The sequence below is a fragment of the Oreochromis niloticus genome, linkage group LG5, assembly GCF_001858045.2.
Source record: "Oreochromis niloticus isolate F11D_XX linkage group LG5, O_niloticus_UMD_NMBU, whole genome shotgun sequence".
NCBI lineage: Eukaryota > Metazoa > Chordata > Actinopteri > Cichliformes > Cichlidae > Oreochromis > Oreochromis niloticus.
In genome coordinates, this window is record NC_031970.2 from 30,901,710 (window position 1) to 30,921,899 (window position 20,190).

The 20,190-nt window shown below is 40.7% G+C and overlaps 2 protein-coding genes and 1 long non-coding RNA gene across 16 annotated transcripts in view; 1 reads left to right on the forward strand and 2 right to left on the reverse strand.

The window, feature by feature from the left end:
• The window catches only part of dido1 (death inducer-obliterator 1), a 19,897-nt gene extending 18,097 nt beyond the window's left edge, over window positions 1–1,800 (reverse strand). For all 3 annotated transcript variants that reach the window (XM_005450213.4, XM_005450212.4, XM_005450211.4), the window contains exons 1-2: window positions 1,655–1,800; window positions 126–218 (exon numbers count right to left, since the gene is read on the reverse strand). The gene's annotated coding sequence lies outside the window, so the exon portion shown is untranslated. The remainder of the gene's footprint in view (window positions 1–125; window positions 219–1,654) is intronic.
• On the forward strand, window positions 231–6,563 carry LOC112846967 (uncharacterized). Of its 2 annotated transcripts, XR_003220202.1 has the most exons (3): window positions 231–1,204; window positions 1,784–1,864; window positions 6,331–6,563. It is a non-coding gene; the product is annotated as an uncharacterized LOC112846967 (long non-coding RNA). The 2 variants fall into 2 exon arrangements; XR_003220201.1 differs by lacking the exon at window positions 6,331–6,563 and having other exon boundaries at window positions 1,784–2,527.
• On the reverse strand, window positions 2,150–18,633 carry zmynd8 (zinc finger, MYND-type containing 8). Of its 11 annotated transcripts, none has more exons than XM_019358657.2 (22): window positions 15,049–15,173; window positions 14,876–14,944; window positions 10,914–10,990; window positions 10,457–10,617; window positions 8,952–9,173; window positions 8,649–8,762; window positions 8,191–8,256; window positions 7,855–7,947; window positions 7,674–7,761; window positions 7,370–7,425; window positions 7,191–7,268; window positions 6,964–7,079; window positions 6,368–6,867; window positions 6,079–6,213; window positions 5,766–5,921; window positions 5,063–5,584; window positions 4,406–4,918; window positions 4,002–4,198; window positions 3,700–3,780; window positions 3,529–3,607; window positions 3,186–3,425; window positions 2,150–3,038 (listed from the first exon to the last, which is right to left on the reverse strand). In XM_019358657.2, exons 1-22 carry the CDS (start codon window positions 15,060–15,062, stop codon window positions 2,860–2,862), a joined length of 3,756 nt encoding a protein of 1,251 aa, XP_019214202.1. In that variant the 5' UTR covers window positions 15,063–15,173; the 3' UTR covers window positions 2,150–2,859. The 11 variants fall into 11 exon arrangements, with proteins under 11 accessions (XP_019214202.1, XP_005450262.1, XP_005450258.1 ...); XM_005450205.4 differs by having other exon boundaries at window positions 5,051–5,584; window positions 8,952–9,095; window positions 15,049–15,172; XM_005450201.4 differs by having other exon boundaries at window positions 5,051–5,584; window positions 15,049–15,172.
• Between the last annotated feature and the right edge of the window lie 1,557 nt (window positions 18,634–20,190).

Below are 20,190 nucleotides of genomic sequence, written 5' to 3' on the forward strand. Positions count from 1 at the left end.
TTTTCTGTTGTTCTTGGTAGTTTGGGTTACAAGAATTAAGATGCTGTTTCCTTTATATTCTCTAAAGCCAGAACTGCTATTCTAATTTCAGGAGAAATAATGGCAGGGAAAACCAATATCCATACCTGCAGTTCAGCAGATGTCTAACAAAGCAGTTCTTCAAACAAAAAAGCTCATATAAGTCTCAAATCATCAGAATTGGTATGAGGTTAGAGAACCTGAAAGACACAAGGAAGCACAAGTTAGGATACATTTATTTCAGGCTTCACAGAAAACAGACATGCAGCACAATGGCATGGTGACAAAAATAACAAATAATGATTTTTTAAATAATATTTTTAAAAAGTGACTGCTGCATTTTAAGAGCATGGGCAAATGGATGAAATAATCTAATCTGAAATCATAAGTAGCCCAACCCATTACTTTACAAATACGCAAGTTCAGGTTTGCCACTTTCAGACAAGTTAGACCAAGTCAGAAACCTCTGGCAATTGTGTAAACCTTCTAGCATCAATATTCTTATGCAATGGACGCCTGAGTTTCCTGAAATTAGCGTTTTTATAAAGCCTTGCATACTGCACCGCCATCGATGGATTGGAGGGGGGGGGGGGGGGGGTATCCACCCAAAGACTGCGAGTATGATTGAACGGGATTTTATCCAATGGTATGCCTGTGGTCACGACACCTCGCCACGTGAATGGGAGGACTGCTATAACCGAGGAAGGTGGGAGGGGCCATGACGAAAATAAAATTTCACAAAAAAGATAATATTGTGTATATACTCATACAGAAAAACAACTTTAACGCATTTACTAAAGGTTTGCATTAAGATACTGCCTGACGGCAGTCATCGGAAGGGACATACTCGTGTCCAGTACTTGCTACGCGACACTTAAAGGTAGACTGCACACGGCCTTAGGACGCATGATATAATCTAATTTCTTCATTGCAATACGGCATACCACACTGTCACATGATACTGTTTAAAAAACAGAAAAAAAACCCGATATGCAGACAAGGAAGCTAGCAAAACGATAATGGAAAATCAGCATACTATGATAGCAGACCCGTTCTTCACTCCTACATCTCCAGTGACGGCCGCAAAACATTCAACATTCCGCCAACCGCTTAGCTATTTACCATTAGCTCACGTGAACTACAAACGGGGTGCCACAAGCGGCGAGAAAATATTCAGTGGGAAACGGTACGCAACCATTTCTATACCACTGAAACTGCTTTTATATTATTAGGTTATTCTAGTCCTTTTTGTTTTGTTTCACAATGCGAAACTGCGTGTTGCAAAACGTGCGCTTGTAGCCAGTAAGCTTAGCTAGCGCTGTTGCCCACAGCGAGCATGGGTAAGCTAGCGGCAAATTCAACTTAAAAACATTAGCATTTAGGTAGCCGCTAAAAAGCCAACATATAGTACAAGTATTTTGTAGCAAACTCAAACTTTAACCAATGTAAACAACTGAAGTGTAATTTAAAAGCGTAACTGTACTCAAGCTATCGTCAAGCGAATCGCGTTCAACGTCCTCGCCTCCGACACCTTCACCTAGACATGTTTGGCAGCAACAAAACACAAAAGCACGAACACAAGCCAAAAATAAATATAACACAACTAAAATAAATTAGGTTGCTGTATTTTACCCACCCATGCGTTATAAATACGGATAATGTCCCCTCGCTCTTTCATGGGTCAGTCCTCCATTTTCCATTCCCTTTGGAGCTAACTGACTGCAGCAGATGGCTGACGGTTTACACAAACGCTTTGTGTCTACAGCGCCCCCACTGGCCAGGAGGGAAACTAAGCAGAAGCAAAGCTCGACGTTCCGTCGTAACCACTTTCAAACGGCGGGAAAAGGTATAATTGTTTTTTTTTTCTTTTTTAATTTTAACAAAATGTGATTTGTCCTAAACTTAGTGGATTTAAATAAGTCTAATTCAGCTACATACTTGATATTTGTCCCAACATATGAATGTTTGCCAAATGAGCTCTTATTATTATGAGCTGATATTTAAAATTTACTTCAGTGACAACTCTTTTCTATTTTACTTTTTTACTTTACTGTTTTTATCACAATTTACACAGAACTGTACAATTCTGACCTCTCAAAAATCTGTTTTTGATAGGCCCATAAACTTCTACTTTGGGGGCATTTGATGCAGGTTATAGAATTGTTCAAATATTAAAATGTGCCGCAGCTGTTTCATTGTTATTACAGTCTTATAACATTTACATTCAACCAAACCCTAAGGTTCCCCTCAACTTTAGAGACAACTAAAACATCAAATGTAAGACTGTTTTTGTAATCATATAAAACAGCTTGTTTAAAATGTGTGTATTTGTTACTTTCTTTGCAGTATACAACAGGCAACAATAGAATAACAAATAAATTAACACAAAATACAAAATAAGTCATTTACAGACACTTCTGTCAGCAGTCCTCTAATCTACAACTGAGGTGGTTCATTAACACGGGTTACATTTCTGTAGTCATAAATGATTTAACTGTTGTCCAATACACCACTGATATGTTTTATGACACTCAAGCATGCTCTTAAGCTCTTTATACTGGCAGCTGCCTATAAAGACCAGCAAGAGAGTGCAAGAACATACACTGTAAGCTATTTTTTAAACTGCCGCACTCTCTGCTGCCAGTCGTGTTTTACACCACTCTGCAGTGGGGGAACCATGTGACGCCCAAAAGGCAAACAAATAATATAAATAAAAAATAACTTGATTTTTTTTCACTTTCAATTTGGAAAAGGCTGTTGAACAGAACAAATTACATGGACATATTATTGTAGTGGGAGGAAAAAAATTTACATTTACATTTTCAAGTATGGTAAGCCTGGTTATGACAAAGTCACGGCAACACTGTCAGTGCTCTTTTCCGTGTCACAGTCTTTGTCCGATGATGACGCAGAGGCTGGTGTGTCTCTGAGAGGGTTGGGGCCACCAGTAGTCTGCCCTAAACCTTTATTTGGGAGGTCTGCTGTAGGCTCGGCCTCAGGTTCCTGCTGTGGAGCCGTGGCTACAAATAAAACAAAAAAAACAAACTAATTACAACTAAGAAATGAATGGTGGTTATAGAGGCATGCAAATGGAGACCATAAGAAAATACAGTCTTTGTTTTTATCAATATGATCCTCAGCATGTTAGTGATGACATGCGCTGTTACCTGATTGAGTGCAAGACTTCATGTGTTCTGGCCAGTGGGCTTGCTGACAGGGGTAATCACAGTAGCTGGTGTTCCAGCAGCAGTAGAAGATGGCCTCTTTCCTGCAGTTAGCACACCACTGTTTCTTCTTTGTCTCATCCACTGCCTGCTGCTTCTCCAGCTCCATCTGTTTCTTCACCTCGCTCACCAACCTCTCCCTCTCCTGCTCCAGACTTTGCCGCATCTCTGCCATCGTAAGCTCTAGATTGAAGAACACAAGCGTGATCAAACATGGGTAGAACTAATTGTACAGTGTGAGGGAAAGAACACTGCACGGTTAGTAGCTGACTGATAAAGTTCACACCAAGATTGTGCTTCATTTCGGACAACTCTTGCTGATGCAACCACTGTAATTTCTCTATTTCAATCCTCAGTCTCCTTATCTGTAAAAAAGAGAAAAAGATAAAGGCATACAAGAATAAGGAAATGAGCTGAATCGTTTTCAGTCTATATGCAACCGAGAGCAACCACCTACCTCTGCTACTGTATTCCCTGAAGGATTTTTTGAAAGGTCGTTGTAGATTTCAGTCATTGTACCTTTAATTGCATCCATTATCTGAAAAAAAGAAGACAATTTTATGAGGATGTGTCATTAAAAAATATATATTCTGTCTCTCACCCAGACTGATAACACAAAGGTTGTTCTGTCGCTAATATGTAGTTTTAAAGTTGCCCAGTGCTATTGTATCTCGTGAATTTTTACTACACCAGCAGTGTTTCCAGTGAAAACAAAAAACAAATTGCTGACAGGACCTGTCTAAGAAAATATGCACTAACTTTATTTGTGTACTTGGCAATGTCTGCAGCCACATCTGCCGAGGCAGTTGGGATATACAGGTCTGTTGCCACTGGTGAAGGTGCAGCAGCCGTGCCTAAACTCGACGCTGCCATCATGGCAACGGAAGCTGGGCTGCTGGATACCAGTGTGACAGCTGAAGTGGACGTGCTGAGTAGGGTGTCTTTTTGTTGAACAGCTAGAATAAGAAAAACTATTATTCACATGGTGAAACATGCAAGTAGAACATTTTCACTGTAGCTATCAAATTGTAATATTCTAATTAATTTTGCTCTTTAGGTCTGTACATTGTCTAATCACTCTTACATGAAGGAATCTTGACTTGTATTGAGTCACACAGTTTTAGGTCATACTTAGTTTAGCATACCGTGAAGCTTGATTTTACCTTTAACCGCCTGTCTGGTCTGATAGCGTGTGCTTTGTGAGGACTGCTGTGCTGAAGAGGAGGAGACTGCTGAAGAGCCGTTTGCAGCTGCCTGGGTCTGGGTTAGCACTTGCGTCTGGCCTTGCCTGGGAGATGACGCCTGCATTTGTGTGGTTGCCACAGGTTGCTGGTTTTGCTGCTGACGTTGCACCTTCTGCATGTGCCATTTCTGAGAGGAGGTCTGAAATTTAGCTGTGGGATTCCACACTACAGCCCTCTGTACCACCGGCACTGTCTCTCTAGGCAGCAGAGGGCGCTGTTTCTTCAAAGCCGGTGTGGTCGAGGCGGAAGTGGAAGGGGGGGGTGTTGCAGTGGCACTGGATGCAGACGCGAGGCTAATGGTTGCAGGAGAAGGAGCAGTGAAGGAGACCACAGTGACAGGAATGGCCACAGGGGACTGCATGGAAACACTAGAGGGTGTGGAAGGTGCCGTGCTGTTTTGAGATGGGGGCGTTGACGTTATCGGAGCTTTACCTACAGGAAAAATAAAAGCTTATTTGCCAATTTTGCCCATACAAAGTTGATAAGATTTAAACAAAATAAGGACTATAACATTAAGTGTTAAACGATTTCTAGTCAGACACGCAGAGAAAGTATAACTGTCACCTTCAACTTTACCAGTAGTTGAATCTTTAACAGTAGCACTGTCTTTTCTTCTCCTTTTCCTTTCCTTGCCACCTTGCTCTTCTCCAAGATCAATAACCAGTTCCCTCTCTGAGTCAGAGTCCTCCACTGGCACAGTCTGCTTTGTCTCTTGTTTCACCTGAGACTTTTCTCTGGGAACAGGTGATTCCGGAGGTGCTTTGCTTTTCTCTGGGTTCTCTTTTTCTACTTCACTGCTCGTTTTCTCTTTAGTTTGAGCGTCAGACACCGTCACACTGGCTTCGCCAGCTGCTGATTCAGTTGCTACAAGTAAATCAGCTCTACCCTCCTCTTCATTGCTGGGGGAAGGTTGGTCTTTGACATTAGTTTTGGTAGGTTCCTTCTGGGGCTCCTCACTGGGTGCTGTGTCTTGTTCATTCTTGGTCTTCTGCTCCTCATCGCTGCCATACTCACTGTCACTGGAGTCAGATTTATCAGTCTCTTCTGAGTCACTGTGTTCAACACCTTTGTACACATCCACAGAGATCTCATCAATACCTACAAAGCAACGAAAGAGGCTGTCACACCACAATAAAATGTGTCCTGGGACATATCTATGAAGAAGGCTCCAAAATGACAAAAACAAACAAAACACAATTAATATTTCAATTATGGCACTGGTAACAAATTATCAACACACAGGAATACAAAACTGGCCTCCAGTAGTATCTCTACTAACCCAACTGGGCCTTGCAACTCTCAATGGTTTTGTCTAAGTTCAGCTGGAAACGGCTCTTGATTTGTCTTTTTGGAGATGTGAGGACAGGTGTGGCTCCTTGTTTCTGCTGAACTGTTTCACTCAGCTCCTTTAGGTCCATATCTGCTTTACTTCGATCTAGAGAACGTGCATACGTACATGAGCAATAGGGAAAGATCTTATTACTTGACAGTCATAGTGTATGCAGTAGAAGTGACTTTTAAAATAGAGGGAGACATTTTTAAACACATTATTGCGTGTTGTAGTTTGTTTTACAAAGGCATAAAGGATTCACCTAGATTAAGGTTCAGAATACTTCCTGTCTGTGGAGTCTTCTCCTGCTTGGGGATGCCAGGAGCTTGAGAGGGTAATGATTTGGGGCTGTCCAAGGAACCACCTGCACCACCAGGTCGAGGATGAGCTGGTGAGACTGTAGATAGATATTTGTTTTGAAACAAGGTCTACTGTCTACACAATGCAGATATAAGCAGACAGATATATGCAATGCTATGAATAACCACATCTGCTAGCAACATACTGCTCATAGTTGATACAGGGGAGGACTTGGAGTGGCACTCACACACCTGTGCAGTCCATGGACTCCTCTCCTGTACTGAACTGGCTGTTTGATGCTTTTGTCTGGGACTTGTCGGCTGTTTCTTGTTCCCCATCTGAACCTGTATGAGCAGAGGAGTTGGTGCTCATGGGTGAGCGAGGCATGTCAGTGAGAGGGAGCCGCCGTCCTGCTGCGCTTCCTCCCATCCCAGCCCCAGGTAACAAGGTTCTGGTCAATGCAATTTTAGGCGATGCGGTCATATCAAAACTCAGCTTGATCTTCTCTTGCTTCTCAGGTTTGATGGGACCTGACGAGGGGTTAGAGGGATCCAGGAGCATCTGAAAATTATTGTCCGGCGTGTACGGCGTCCTGAAGGGGGCATAATTAAACACTCCAAACTTCTTTCTCATATTCTCCACATAGACCTCCATCTCTTGCATGGCACTGTTGAAAATGCTTTTGGTCTTCTTTACAGAAAAAGGAATTTCCTTGGACATGAGGTAACAATTGTTTAAAGGAACCCAGGCCCTGAAAGAAGAAGATCAACAATATAATGTCTCTCGTGTTAACACAAAGACTAATATGCCACCAAGCCCAAGTAACTGAAGAGCAAAGGACTGATACCTGTCGTGCTGTCCAAAGAAGCGAGCATCCACCTGCCCATCTTTGTCCCGCAGAGCTTTAGCAGGCCAGAATGGAAACCCTTTCAGTTTGGCCCACACTAGAGGGTGCGGGTTACTCTGCAGACATACAGTAAAACACTGGAACTACAGAGTTGTACTCTAAAGATTTGTACATTTGAGTAGGTTCTGATAGCATGATCAGCAGAAACTTCAGGTAACTCAGCTTACACAAGGCTCACAGAACCAGTTGTCTCTCTTTTGGCACGCAGATAAATAACACTCAGGGCAAACTTCAATCTCATTCATCTGAAAACAAAACGAAACAAATAAATGAACATGAAAAGATGGCTAAATTAAGTTTCAGATGTCATAGTGTTACCTGTAATGAAAAGTAAAGTCATATTTACCTCATGTTCACAGATTTTTACTATCACCTTAGCTGTAGTTGTAAGTTTGTGGTTTCCTGAAATAAGGACATGCAATTACATTAAAGCTTTCAAATCTTTTAGTTATACTGTTATTTTATATAAGTCAGAATTACTGTTAATTGTCCTTATCTGGAAATGCACTCTAATAACACATTATTATCAACTAATCTGAGCAAAGTGTAATTATCTGCTATTAACACAGTCATGCATCCTGTGCATTACTATACTCATTATACCATAACTGTACATAAGTGTAATACAGCTCACACATCGAGGAGCATACCTCCGTTGTATATAATACAATTGTGCAAGATCCATTTTGCATCCGCCAAAAAGGCCTCTGTGCAGCCATACATTTTCTTTTTAACATTCTGTGGTGACAAAAGAAATGATGCTCAAATGTCAAATGATTCAACTTTTCCACATTTACACTATCCAATCGTCGCAACTGCTCAACGTATTACCTTCTCAAGTGTGCAGAGATCCATAGGATGAAAAATATACTCTGCATAATCAGGATGCTGTTCAAGAGACACGGGTTTCTGGAATGGTTCAGTCTAGAATTATGTAAACAGAGAAGAGAGTGAAGCTAAATAAACTAAACTAAACCTTAGCTTTTTTTCCATATTTATTAAACCTTAGCCTAAAGCTTATTTTTCCACACCTGTCCCCTCTGCCACAAACCAACATGCTACCACCATGCTACTACTAAAAGCTCTAAAAGCCGCTTCAAACAGAAGGAGGAATACTAGTGGAGGAAGAAATCATGACGGGGTCTTGTTAGTGGTGTAATTGATTACCCAATTATAAGTCTTTCTCTGCGTGGAAGCTGCATGGGGGGAGCGAGATGACAAGCGGGGATGATCCTGAAAGAGAGTGAGAGGGGCAGCTGTATCCTCACCACCAGCTAGGATATTTACTTTCATGGTTTCCAGCCATGTCAGGCCCATCATTATCAAATGATTGTTAGTTGTGTCATTAGAAATTATTAGCACATGCAAATCAGTATTATACCATGCTGGACTGTTTGTGAGGACGTTGCACCTCAGGATGTGCAGATTATCTGACATGACAGATGGTAGTACAGTTATCTTTTGGCTGCAAAAGGTGTCTAAAAATCACCACTGGTCAGCAAAGAGGACATGCCAAAATCCCAGTGATATACTGCATGTGAATATACACATGGAAAAGAAATTTGTGCCTCCAAAAGTTTTAGCAGCGCGAATTACTGGACACACAGGGGTAACAGAATACTTACACCTGGCTGTTTCATCTTCTGCAGGGCAAACTTTAGCAGGTAAGACAGCTGATCTATAGTAAGCATCATCATGGCTTTGCTCTGAGTCTCTATACACTCGGCAACCGTTATTTTCTAAAAGACACCAGGAGAAAACAAACACTTTTGTTATATCTGCACTGAGCATACGAAAGCCTGACAACCTATCTTTGTCATCTACAGTCCATACTTACTGGTTGGTCTTATGTTATTAAGCCAATATAACTACAGGATTAAACTACGCTTTACAACACTAATATATTTTTCACATTCCTGAGTGAGTACCTCACACTCCGGACAGAACCAGTCGCCCTCGGGCTCGGCTGGTAGTTTGAGACACTTGGCGTGGTACACCCTGGGGCAGAGCTCACAGCAGAGCACCTGGCCCTCGCGGTGGCACAACCAGCAGTAGAAGTCATTCCTGCCGTCCTGCGGTACAACATCAACAGGGTCTGTGGTGAGTGCTGGCTGCTTCACATAGTAAAAGGGACCATGTCTTAGTTCTGACTGGAATGCAGGCAAAAGAAACACAAAGTTGGGGGAGATCAAAATCAGGCCAGAGATTAGAGAAGCCAAGCAGACATGCAAAGCATTGACAAAAAGCACACAGAAGTTACCATCCAAAACACAGACTGACTCTGTTACACACTAGCTGCTGCTTCATGAGTCTGCCATAAAAGAATTACAAGTCCAGTTATTCTAGGTAACGTAGCTTCATTCCGTGATTTCAGTCTGTGTTTTATAACATAAAAGGGGAAAACAGTGTGGACAATCTTGATTAAATGGGAATCAAGGTTGTGGGGATAACTAATTATTTACAAAGGACAACATAATGGGCAAAGTGATTTACTAGCAATCATTTACCTAATGTGAATTTGTGATCTGCTTTGAGCAGAAACAAGCAAAGCGTGCACATGGCAATGCAAGCTAAATCATAAGCCACAAGTAATCATGTAATTATTATAGTACAGATTGTAGGGAATTTTACTGAAATACTGGCAACTATAAAAGCATTTGTTAAAATTACAGCTGCACAGACTTCATTTCCACATAATAATCAGGAATTAACAATATTGATCAAGTCAAAACTAAGAGACAAACATCAAAAATATTGGGCATGGCCTCTAAATCTTCTATAAGCCCTATCAGAAACTTCCCAACGATACAATACATCAAAAGACAAAAGAATTATCTTGTGCTATTAAAACTGTATAACTTATTGAAGTCTGAGTTGACTTAAGCTTAATGAATACTGTAGCCTGATTAGTCCATGCCTTTCACATTGAGAAGGGACAATGTCCACTGCTCTTTGCAGTAAATAAATCTGGCACCTTGAATACACCTTTTGGCAAAATCACTGGTGATTGGTAATGATACAATATCTATAGTTTTAGGCTAGTGCAGGATATTTAATCCCATATACTGAAAAGCAGAAATTCAAAAGAGTGAAGTGATGATATTTTCTAGTAACATGTGATTCTTTTTTAAATGTTTTGGATCATCTATTATTCCACATTTGAACAAACCCCCTAAAACCTTTTTACATTATTAGTGTCACTAGGTAAGAAACAAAATATTTCTCTAATGATCTGTGAAAAATGAGCCTTTAAGAAGGAGCAAAATATATTTTCTTTTAATTATATAAATGTATCTTTAAAAAGTTTGGACTGATATTTTCATCAGTTTTACTATCACTATAAAATATGATCAACTAGTTGCTGTGTTATTATGATGAGGGCATAAAAATAGGTTATTTATAAAAAAATCCTCAGCTGTGAACTGACTGGTACCTGGTCTTTGCTGCTGCTAACAGCACCTGGTTTCTTCTTCTTTTTCACTGGGCACGGTGAGGTCTCAGCAGAGGAGTGACCATTGGATGACTGAGAAGGACTGGGCATCTTTCTTTTTGGTGCCACCCTTTCTGTCCTTTCTGTTGAACCAGCCTCTGAAACTGCAGACAATAATCAGAGATCAAACAGACATATTGATCCTAAAAGCAGGAAAAAGTATCAGAAATGACAACCATCTTTTCTTGAACTCACACAACTGAGTGGCGCCACTAAAATAGCTTCTTTCAGATGTACTCTTTATTTGCAAGGGGTTGCCACAGAGTGAACTGTGAGTTAGCGCGTCTAATTCATAGTAATAAACCAAACCAAAATCACTTTACACATCAAAAGTATAGAAACGCTGCAGGTGGAGAAAGAGAGCTTTACCATCTGAATACCTTGCATACTTTATTTTTACCTTTGGACCGTGTCGAGATCTCCATTTCTTCTGTTACAGCCTGTTCTTCTGTTTTTCCCTCTTCTTCTTCTTCCAAACTGAAAAGAGCATCGCCACAGGTATTCAAATGTGTAGTGCAGTCAAATGTAACAGACAGCTGAAATTGTGTCATATTGTTATTTTTCTAAATGTTTCAGAAAAAAGACACCGCATGGTGCATGAGGAGCGTTACATTCTTAGCGTAATTATGATTGAACCAAAGTGGAAGTAAGAAAAAGGACCAGAATTAATAAAGCTCACTGCTGAATACAAAATAACCTCTCTTATTAATGACTTCCAGTTGTGAGGTACATTAGTAGGTATGCAAGTGGTCAGGTTTTCTTAACTTTATTACACAACTTTGTGGATCACCTCCTATCATGTGAAGAAAAGTTATTCTAGAGAAAAAACAATAACAGGTTTCTGGTGATAGTTGGGTCACATAGTTGGGAAGAAGTGTCTCAGTATTTCAAGAAAAGAGCTGAGCTAAAGTACCACAGGTACAGGCCTTGATGTGAATGATATCCAGCAGTGAGTCTATGTCATGTCAAGAAATAATTCCTCTGATTTTCAAAGGTAAAAAAGATAAGATTGACTTTAAAAGATAGAGTAAGCAAAACTTCAAAAGTACAACACAACACAGCAAAACCTAAAAACAAATGCACCACTGGTAATAGTCTTAACAATTTATGTGAATGTTTTGCAGCTAGAAGACTCAAAATAAGAGCAAACCAATAAACCAGCAGCTCAGAAAAAATGTCCACATCTTGATCTCAAATAAAGCTAAAATTAACCAATACTGAGACAACATGAGTACAATGTGTGCTGCCATTCTCCATTTATTAGTATTAGACACTTTTCTCTACTGACCTAATAAATAGTAAATATGAAAACACAGGAAAGAAATGTCTGCGTTTTCTGACATCCAACAAGTTAACAGCATGTAAATAGTCTAAACAAAAAGTAATATTCATTAATCGAGTCAGTCAATACCAGCCAGCATGTCGTAGTGGAAAGCACAATCACATCCGCAGGAGAAAAAGAACATTCAAATGCAATCCAAAATGTGCTCTCAAACCAACAGGTTTTTTTCTCATCTGAGTCACCTTGGTTTACAGGTGCTCTGTTGTCGTTTCTTTTGTTATTACCGTTTTCTCTGACGCCACAGCAGATGCAGTGGCCTCTGTGCTCAGATGAACCAGGTTTTTTCCATATTTATTTCCCTTGCACTTGACAAAAACACCTTTTGAATGTTTTGTTTTCATCCAGCTAGAATACTGCTTCCATTTCGATTATCTTGTTCCCCAACCCCCACACCCTTCAACCTCCTCAATCCCTACAGTAAGATGAAATGACATCCAGAAATACAGCACATCTATAGACACAAACAGGAGTGCAGTGAAACTGCTTTACTGGCCTCCTCATCCAGCCATTGTGGACAGCCTCAGACAGTTTACCCCTGCAACATCCTGTCCTGTCCAGGCCAGGAAATACAACAACACACAAAGGGAAAGAGAGACAGGAGGGAACTCAATGCTGTCCATCCTGACAAAATCACTTTATAAATCAGAGACCACAGCACGTTCAGTTCAGCACATTGTAACCCTGTAACCTACTGACACATCCCCTTCCACACCCACCACTGCCATAACAATCATGCCTCAATGTAGGAAATGAACGGCATACCTTTTTTCCTTACTCACATACAGATTCTTCAGCCTATTCTTTAATCTTTATCTTTATCAATTGAGGACGTTGGGGGATGAGGGAAAAGATGGGTCCAGGTTTCCCAGAAGGCCTTCTCTCCCTGCTGCTCTCTCCTGCAATTGACAATCTTTAACCTCGGCTGCGAGCTGCCGATTGGCTCAAGCACCACACGGAGGTGCCTGATTGGGTGCTCAGCTCGGTGTGCCACACAGGCTCTCTTCTCCCCGCTCTCCTCAACCACAATGCTGCAATGCAGAGAGGACTGATCCTCGCTGTCACAAAAACACTCGTGAAAACCAAGTCCCTCACTGCCTTAAAACTCCATCCAGTCATACTCTGGCTCTGTTCCTTTTATCAGACATGTAAGATGCAGCCCTACAGGCTTGACAAGGAGAGGATCAGATTCCTTCTCTCTCTGTGCTCTCAGCCAGTATATGTGTATGGCGTCCATTTTGAAGACACGCTCTCTCTCTCTCTCTCTTTCTCCCTCACGCTCTCTCTCTCTTTGGCCAATGTGCACACTGCACACATAGCACGTACACACGGCACCAGTCAGATCTGCTGCACAGGACCACATGCAGCTTATGATGTGCCCCGACATGCTGATATATAGCAGAGGCCCTAAAGGTGGACACAAAGATGAAGCTGAAAAATGTCACAGGCCTTTTAGACACTATGGACTGCATAGCCTCCTTCCTCCATCTACTGTCTGCCTGAAAATCTGAGCACACAGTGTGACGTAAGCTGACTGTTAAAGCAGAGGTATTCATTTTTTTAAGTCAAATATATTTATTTCCTTACATCAAGTACCTCAAAGACATGGATGAAAATAGCATACAAAATTCAAAGACAATTCTGATAAAACATAAATACAAACTATGAGATAAAACAGATACACGTTCAAGCGTTCGACACTAGGAAACGGTTCTTGGATACTCCTGGTAAAAAAGGAAAGCGTGATGAGCGAGGCTCAGAAGTCACTAAGAATTACTAAGCAAATGACCAGTTTTCTGTGGGAAAACCATATCGTAAAACATTTTTATATCTGTTTAAACATGCCAGGAAGGGCTCTGTAAAGGCACACACCACACTAAAAAGGCTGTACGTGTAGGTGTGAGTGTATCTGCACAAATCCTGAAAAAAAGCATAGTGGAATGGGGGGGGGATTAAACACATTACCAGACACCATTCACAGCAAACTGAGTGTTGAGTTTGCTGTTTCAGTCCTTACAGATCCCTCCTGAACCCTGGTCAAGCACATTTATAAACACCATATTATATCCAGGCCATAGCTCCACTGGTTACATTTGACAGGCTCTGTCCATTATAATCATTATCAATAATATTACATAGTATATAAATAATGTTGCTAAACCGACAGAAAAATGACACAATCATTGACTGAATGTAAAATTTTTATCTGCTCCATGCACACAAAACACCAACACCATTATGCATAAACAGAATTCAATCTAACCTGGTCGACTTCAAAAAGGCTGCAAAAGCTTCTCTGGATGAGATGAGGTTTCTGTGCAGAGCCTTTTGAGAGGAAGTCCTTCCCTTCTTTCCTTCTGTCTTACATACAAATACTCAGTGTGCTTGGAGCAGAGGGACAGAAAGGGGAAGCTCTCTAAAATGGCTGACACTCGGCAGCAGAGAACAACACTGGGAGGCAGTGCACACCATTAAGCTCAGGCAGTTTTTCCAAGCCCGTGATAAATAAGCAGCTACTACATATTTACTCAATAAATACTTTGTATTTTTAGAATAATGGTGAACAGCTTAAAGGCTTTTTAACAGCATGTTTGTTTTGGGGGGGGGGGGTTGCAATCCCCATTCTGGGGTGAACTGGGTTTCGGATGAAAATACAGTTTGATCATTTATAGTCTGTTCTTCCCTGCCGTGTTAGTCTGGCAAACAATTAACAACAGTACCCTGCTGCCTTGCTCTCATTCTTGTTCGAGGTCTAAATTAAACTTGCTGTGCTGTCAGTTTACCATCTGTTAATTCCTCTGGGATCTCCTCTCTGAACTGCTCTCCCATCCTGCCTGGTTCCTCTCACTGGGCCTGTCAAAGGCCAGGGACAGTCACAGAACGTCACTTCTCTTTTGAACTTTACAAAAGGAAGCAGGTTTTCTCAGTCAGACCATACAATGACCTTGCATGTGACCTATGGCCCTCTACTATGCATATCCACAGAGCCAACCAGCTAGCAGAGGCTGTCTGTTATACTATACCATGCATTGCTCTCCTTCCAGGCTCCACTCCTGTGCTGTGAGTGACAAATATGCTTCCCCTCCCCCATTCTGTCAGACAAACCTGTATTATTACTCAGGCACAGATCACATACAGTGGCTGGTGCCTCATAGACAAAGTAATATATGTGGAAAAAGATGAAAATAAGGCTTACCTCTGTGGATGCATGGCTAAATACTCTGTGTGATATGTCAATGCTTATTAAAACATGGAGGACAGCCCTGTCAGCCCTCACCCTGCTCAGAGCACAGCCACGGCTCTCCAAGCTGTCCGACTCAACTGTTCAGATAAAAGCTACGCTAGGACTGGCTCCATGTGCTGTCAGCATATAAGGCAGCTGCTGATTGGCTGGTGCATTTCCTGGCTGCTTGTCTTTTGTTTAGCACAGGCAAGCTGAAACGCAGTACTCAGAGCAAGCGGGAATCTCCAGGCCCAGATCAAAATAATCAGCCACTGACAACCCACACATAACAAGAAGCCTGCAGACAACTTGCTATAAAGGAGCTCTTCAGTACAGCTACGAACAGCAGTCAGCAGTCACATGCATAACGAACAGGCCCATGTGGTGTTAGACAGGAATTTGTCTCACAAGTTTCCACCCTCAAAGTAAGCTGACATCATAGGAAAGATAAAGAAACTGCTATGTAAATAAACACCAGTGTGTAGGCGGACACTACATGCAATGTACTCTGTGTGTTTGACCTGTCAAGGTTCAGTCTGAACACCAAATTACAGTCATGTGTTTCAGTCATACCTGGGCCTTTGAACTGGTGTTGTTTGTTGTTAACAATGTGGTTGCATTGGTTTAGTTTCTGTTATCACTTTCAACCAAAACTCTTAATTCAATAAGAGGATAAGAATCTGTACGTTACTTCATATTTCATTGTAAAGGGTTCATACGTGTTTCTTTTTTACATTAAGGTTTATTTTCACTTCTAGCATTAAGTGAAACTTATAAAGCAAAAATTTAAAATTGCCTAATTTTGACCAACCTTTAACTAAGATATAAGTATTTCAGGGTGTTTAAAGCACAAGCACTGTGCATCTGTGCACACAGTCATGTGGAAAAGAACGTTTTCACAGGACTCTGCACTCCTGTGAAAAGTATAGTCCATAACTCAGAAGCAAAAATCCTAAGTAATTGTTTTCTGTATAACCTTTTTTCACTCTTTCCTGTCACCGAGGAGTGATTTTGAACCACTCTTCTTTATAATCCTGCATCAGTTTATTGAGGTTTGCAAGCATTCCTTTATGCACAGCTCTCAAAGATGTCTGGCTTTGGTTGAACCACAAGAACACCTCAATTCTTTTCTTTTTCAGGCATTCTGTTGTGGATTTACAGCTGTGCTTAGGATCATTGTTCAGTTGCATGTTGCAGTTTCTTGAAAGCTTTCACTCTCAGATAGATGGCAAAGCAAGCTCAAATAATTACCCCTCTACGACCATGCTTGACAGTTGGTATGGGGGTGTCTGTGCTGATATCCTGTGTTTGGTTTTGGTTAAACATCTCCACTTTGATCTCATCTGTTCAGAGGACATTGTTCCAGAGGTCTTGTAATTTACTCTGATGCTACTTTGCAAAGCTAAGCGGCCCTGCAAATGTTCTTTTTGAGTGAAAAGGCTTTCTCCTGGCAACTCTTCCAAATAAGCCATACTTGTCTTTTTCTATTTTCTTTCTCTAATCGTAGTGTTATGAACATTTAACGTTATGAACATTTAACATGCTAACTGTAAAGCTACTCTACATGCCTGTAGAGTCCAAATTGTAGCTCCTGGCTTTTTTGCAGTTTCTCTGAGCATTTTATGGGCTGACCTTGGGTTGATTGGCAGCTGTCTTGAATGTTTTCCACTAGTGAATAATCTGTCTCACTGTAGAATGACCGACTTCACGTTGATCGGAAATGGAAATGAGGAGCAACAATTACTTCTCTAAGATCACTGCTGATGTCTTTCTTCCTTAGCACTGTGTTAACACACCAGACCCAGATCAGCAAACTGCCAAAACATCTACTTTCACAGAGGTAGTCACACTTCACCAGTTAATCAAGTCCATTTGATTAGCAGTATGTGGCGGCTACTTATCCTCTTAATCCCTATAGAAGAAGCAAGGGAGTACCTCTTCTTTCCTGTGAAAACTATGTGTTTGTCTCTTTAAAAATAACTAAAATGCAGTGTGAGATACCACAGAGGTATTATCTGAAATTTACACCCTTAACTTTCTCATTCATGAAAACAGTTTACTCTTTATAACTGTGTCATTATAAATGTAACAAAGTAAATTGTGCTGTCAGTGTATTCCTCTGTGAGGTGGTGAATAAAAACTCGTGGCTAAAATTCTGCAAACAAAGAGCCCACGGATCTGGCTTGTTTAGCAGAGATATATAGACTCATAGCTCAGTGCTCACTGCCAAAATAAAATTGGCATTGGTGACGCAAAGCCATCTACAGAACAATAAACTGCCGATAATAAACTACCCACCGCTCCTGTTTTCTATTCTAAATTCCAGGCATACATCTTGGCATGGAGTAATATCCTAAAGAAAGGAAAGCTGATTATTGTTCCTCTGTGAGGAAATGATTATTCAAAAAAGCCAGAGTGCAATTACTGTTGTATATTTCTGAAAAGTATAAGATTTGTCTTCTGAGCAACACCTGGCTTCTTTCCTCAGACGTTCGTGGCCTCTCTTCTACAGGACGTAAGACAACACTGACCTCTAGTGGTAAAACTTTATCACAGCATGCCAATCAGTAGCCCATAAATTTACTGGACGTCAAAAACTAACAAATTCATCTGAATTAACCTTCTAGTCCAAATGATAGCTTTTGTCTGTTGATTCAGACACATATGCTGCCAAATGCAGGAAATGAATGTTAGGTGGTGCACGGTGTATAATAATGGCATTGATATTGTAGTTGCTATTTATTAACTTCGTGAGATGAACTCTGAAAACAACAATGTAAAATTACTGAAAAAAGTTAAACGTTGCCAGAAGAGCGTGCTAAAGGCTCTGGGGGTCAAAAAAAGAAAAACAAGAAGAAGAAAAAACTGCCCAAATCTTCTCTTCCTCTGTATCTCAAATCACGAAATACCCCTTAAACCAGTAACTGCTAGATAGAAAAGTATCGGGTGTATATAATCTATGATACATTTATATTAAATAGGAAGTTGACATAGAAACCTGTAAAATAAACTATGACTACACATATAACTGTGTGAAATCAGACTTTAGAGGTCCCTCTGTGAAACTTTCTCAACATATAATAAAGGTTTTTGGTATAATAATGAGAAAATTAAAAATTAAGACTCCTTTTATATATGTAGCCTGTTGGTTGCTACCTACCAAAAGTTTCTAATTCATGTTAATGTAAAAAAAACTGTCGGGTATATGACGCAAAATAAATATCATGTTTCCTAATATCAAATGATAAGGGAACTGTTCCCACGACACCTCTCTAGCCAAATAAAAACAGCTCAATAATTAGCTTGATAGTTAGCTATAGTTGTTACCGCGTAACTCATTGCAACCGTTTTATGGTCGGAAAAGACGTCGTAAAGTCTGACATATAAACGTTGATATACTTGTGCCATACTTGTCTATTCCAGCCGTACGGTTAGGTGTCCACACTGCAGACTCCGGCCTGCGACCTTTGTATTTCTGAGTGGAGCTGGAGAGCTAGTAACTAGCCTGGGAGGCCCCAAGATGGCGCCCTAGTTAGATTTTTCCGGTGCTCCACAGCTCCTGATTTAGATTTATTTTCCTCTCTCCGAGCACATCAGTTCTGCGGGTAAATTAAATCTCCCTGTCACTGCGCATGTTTTGTTTTGTTTTACCAGGTTCATTTCTTGTTTTGCAGGAAGACATTTACGTGAATTGCGCGCTTCTAATAATTTTGCTTTACCCACTGTTTACCCACAGAAGTTATTAGCCTACCTCGCAAAAATTCCTGAAAATGCCCGGGTGACTTAAATATATTTAATTTTATTAATATCTTATTTATGTGTCTAAATGCAGATGTTTTCACTGTTAACTGATAATTTAATTTGTCTAATTGCTGAAATGCAGCAAACCAAAAGTAAAGTCTCTTTTTTTCCCCCTGCATCTTTGCACTAAAAATCACACTACAGCTTTAATAAACGGTATAACTTAAAATCGTTCTTTCACACACAGAAACGTGGAATGTGCAGTGATCGTGTTTTTGTCCTTTGTGGTTATACGCAGTGTTGAGAATGGGGGGATGGGAATGGGTGCGGGGCAAAGAAAGGCATGTGGTTAGCTGTTTGCAGGTAAACCGGTCTGAATACATTAATGATTGTGGGGCTATCTCCTGTCCTTTCAAACTGCTATCTCCTGTCCTTTCAAAGTGGTAAGGGGAGGGGGAGGGGTAAAGTGTCTTGTACTGGGGGCTGCGGTCAGTTTTCCATGTTTAGTGGGGGAAGGGGTACAGACAGAGGGCCACTGGGCCCCTCTTTGGGTCTCCATGGAATGCAACTGAGGCCAACAAACAAACCAAAAGAAATGAACAACCAAAGTGCACTTTTTTTTTCTCTCCATGAAAAGCACTCATGGGTGTGGTTCAATCCATAAGTCCTTATATGCTCATGTTAGAATGATACTTTATTCATCCCAGGGGGGACGTTAAAATGTTACAGACACTCAATTAAAATATAAATATGAAACAAATAAAATGTAAACTCTTTATATTATAGTATATATAAATATATACTGTACATGTGTATAAGATAAACAAGATATTACTTGTGAAAAAAGTCCTGGAGACATGAGCAGGAGTTGTAAAGTCTGACAGACAGGAGTGATTTCTCTGTGGTGCATCATGGGTCAAAATGGCCTCATGATCACGTATGACACTCCTCAGTCAATACTTACCGTCTTCACAGCAAATAGATAAATCTGAGCGCAGGGGTACCTGCAAGTGCTGCAGCAGTTTGTGTCATCTAAGCAATTAGCTGTAAAGATAATATGTGACCAGCCTTTCATTTTTTTCACACTGTTTTGTTACACCCAAAAGTACAGTGTTCAGACAGCAAAGATCAAGTAAGGATCTAACTGCATATTTAATACTTTTGCTTGTTCGCTCCCCGTGCCCTCATCCTGCAGCTTTCTCTCCATTTTTTACCCACGCCCCTTCTTAACTTGTAAAAATTCTGAACTGGTGTGCCTGAGAGAACACTGAGGAGATTATTTATTTTATTTTTTATCATCTGTGATACAGCTCAAGGGCCACAGAGATTCCACGGTTAATTTAAAAAAATATGACAGTGTGCCAGTAGTCTGTG

Coding starts and splice junctions, on each gene's coding strand:
- zmynd8 (XM_005450201.4), bottom strand. Junction 10,618..10,913: donor GATCTCGACACGGTCCAAAG/GTAAAAATAAAG, acceptor TATTGTCTGCAG/TTTCAGAGGCTGGTTCAACA. Junction 8,257..8,648: donor AGAAGATGAAACAGCCAGGT/GTAAGTATTCTG, acceptor ACTCTCTTTCAG/GATCATCCCCGCTTGTCATC.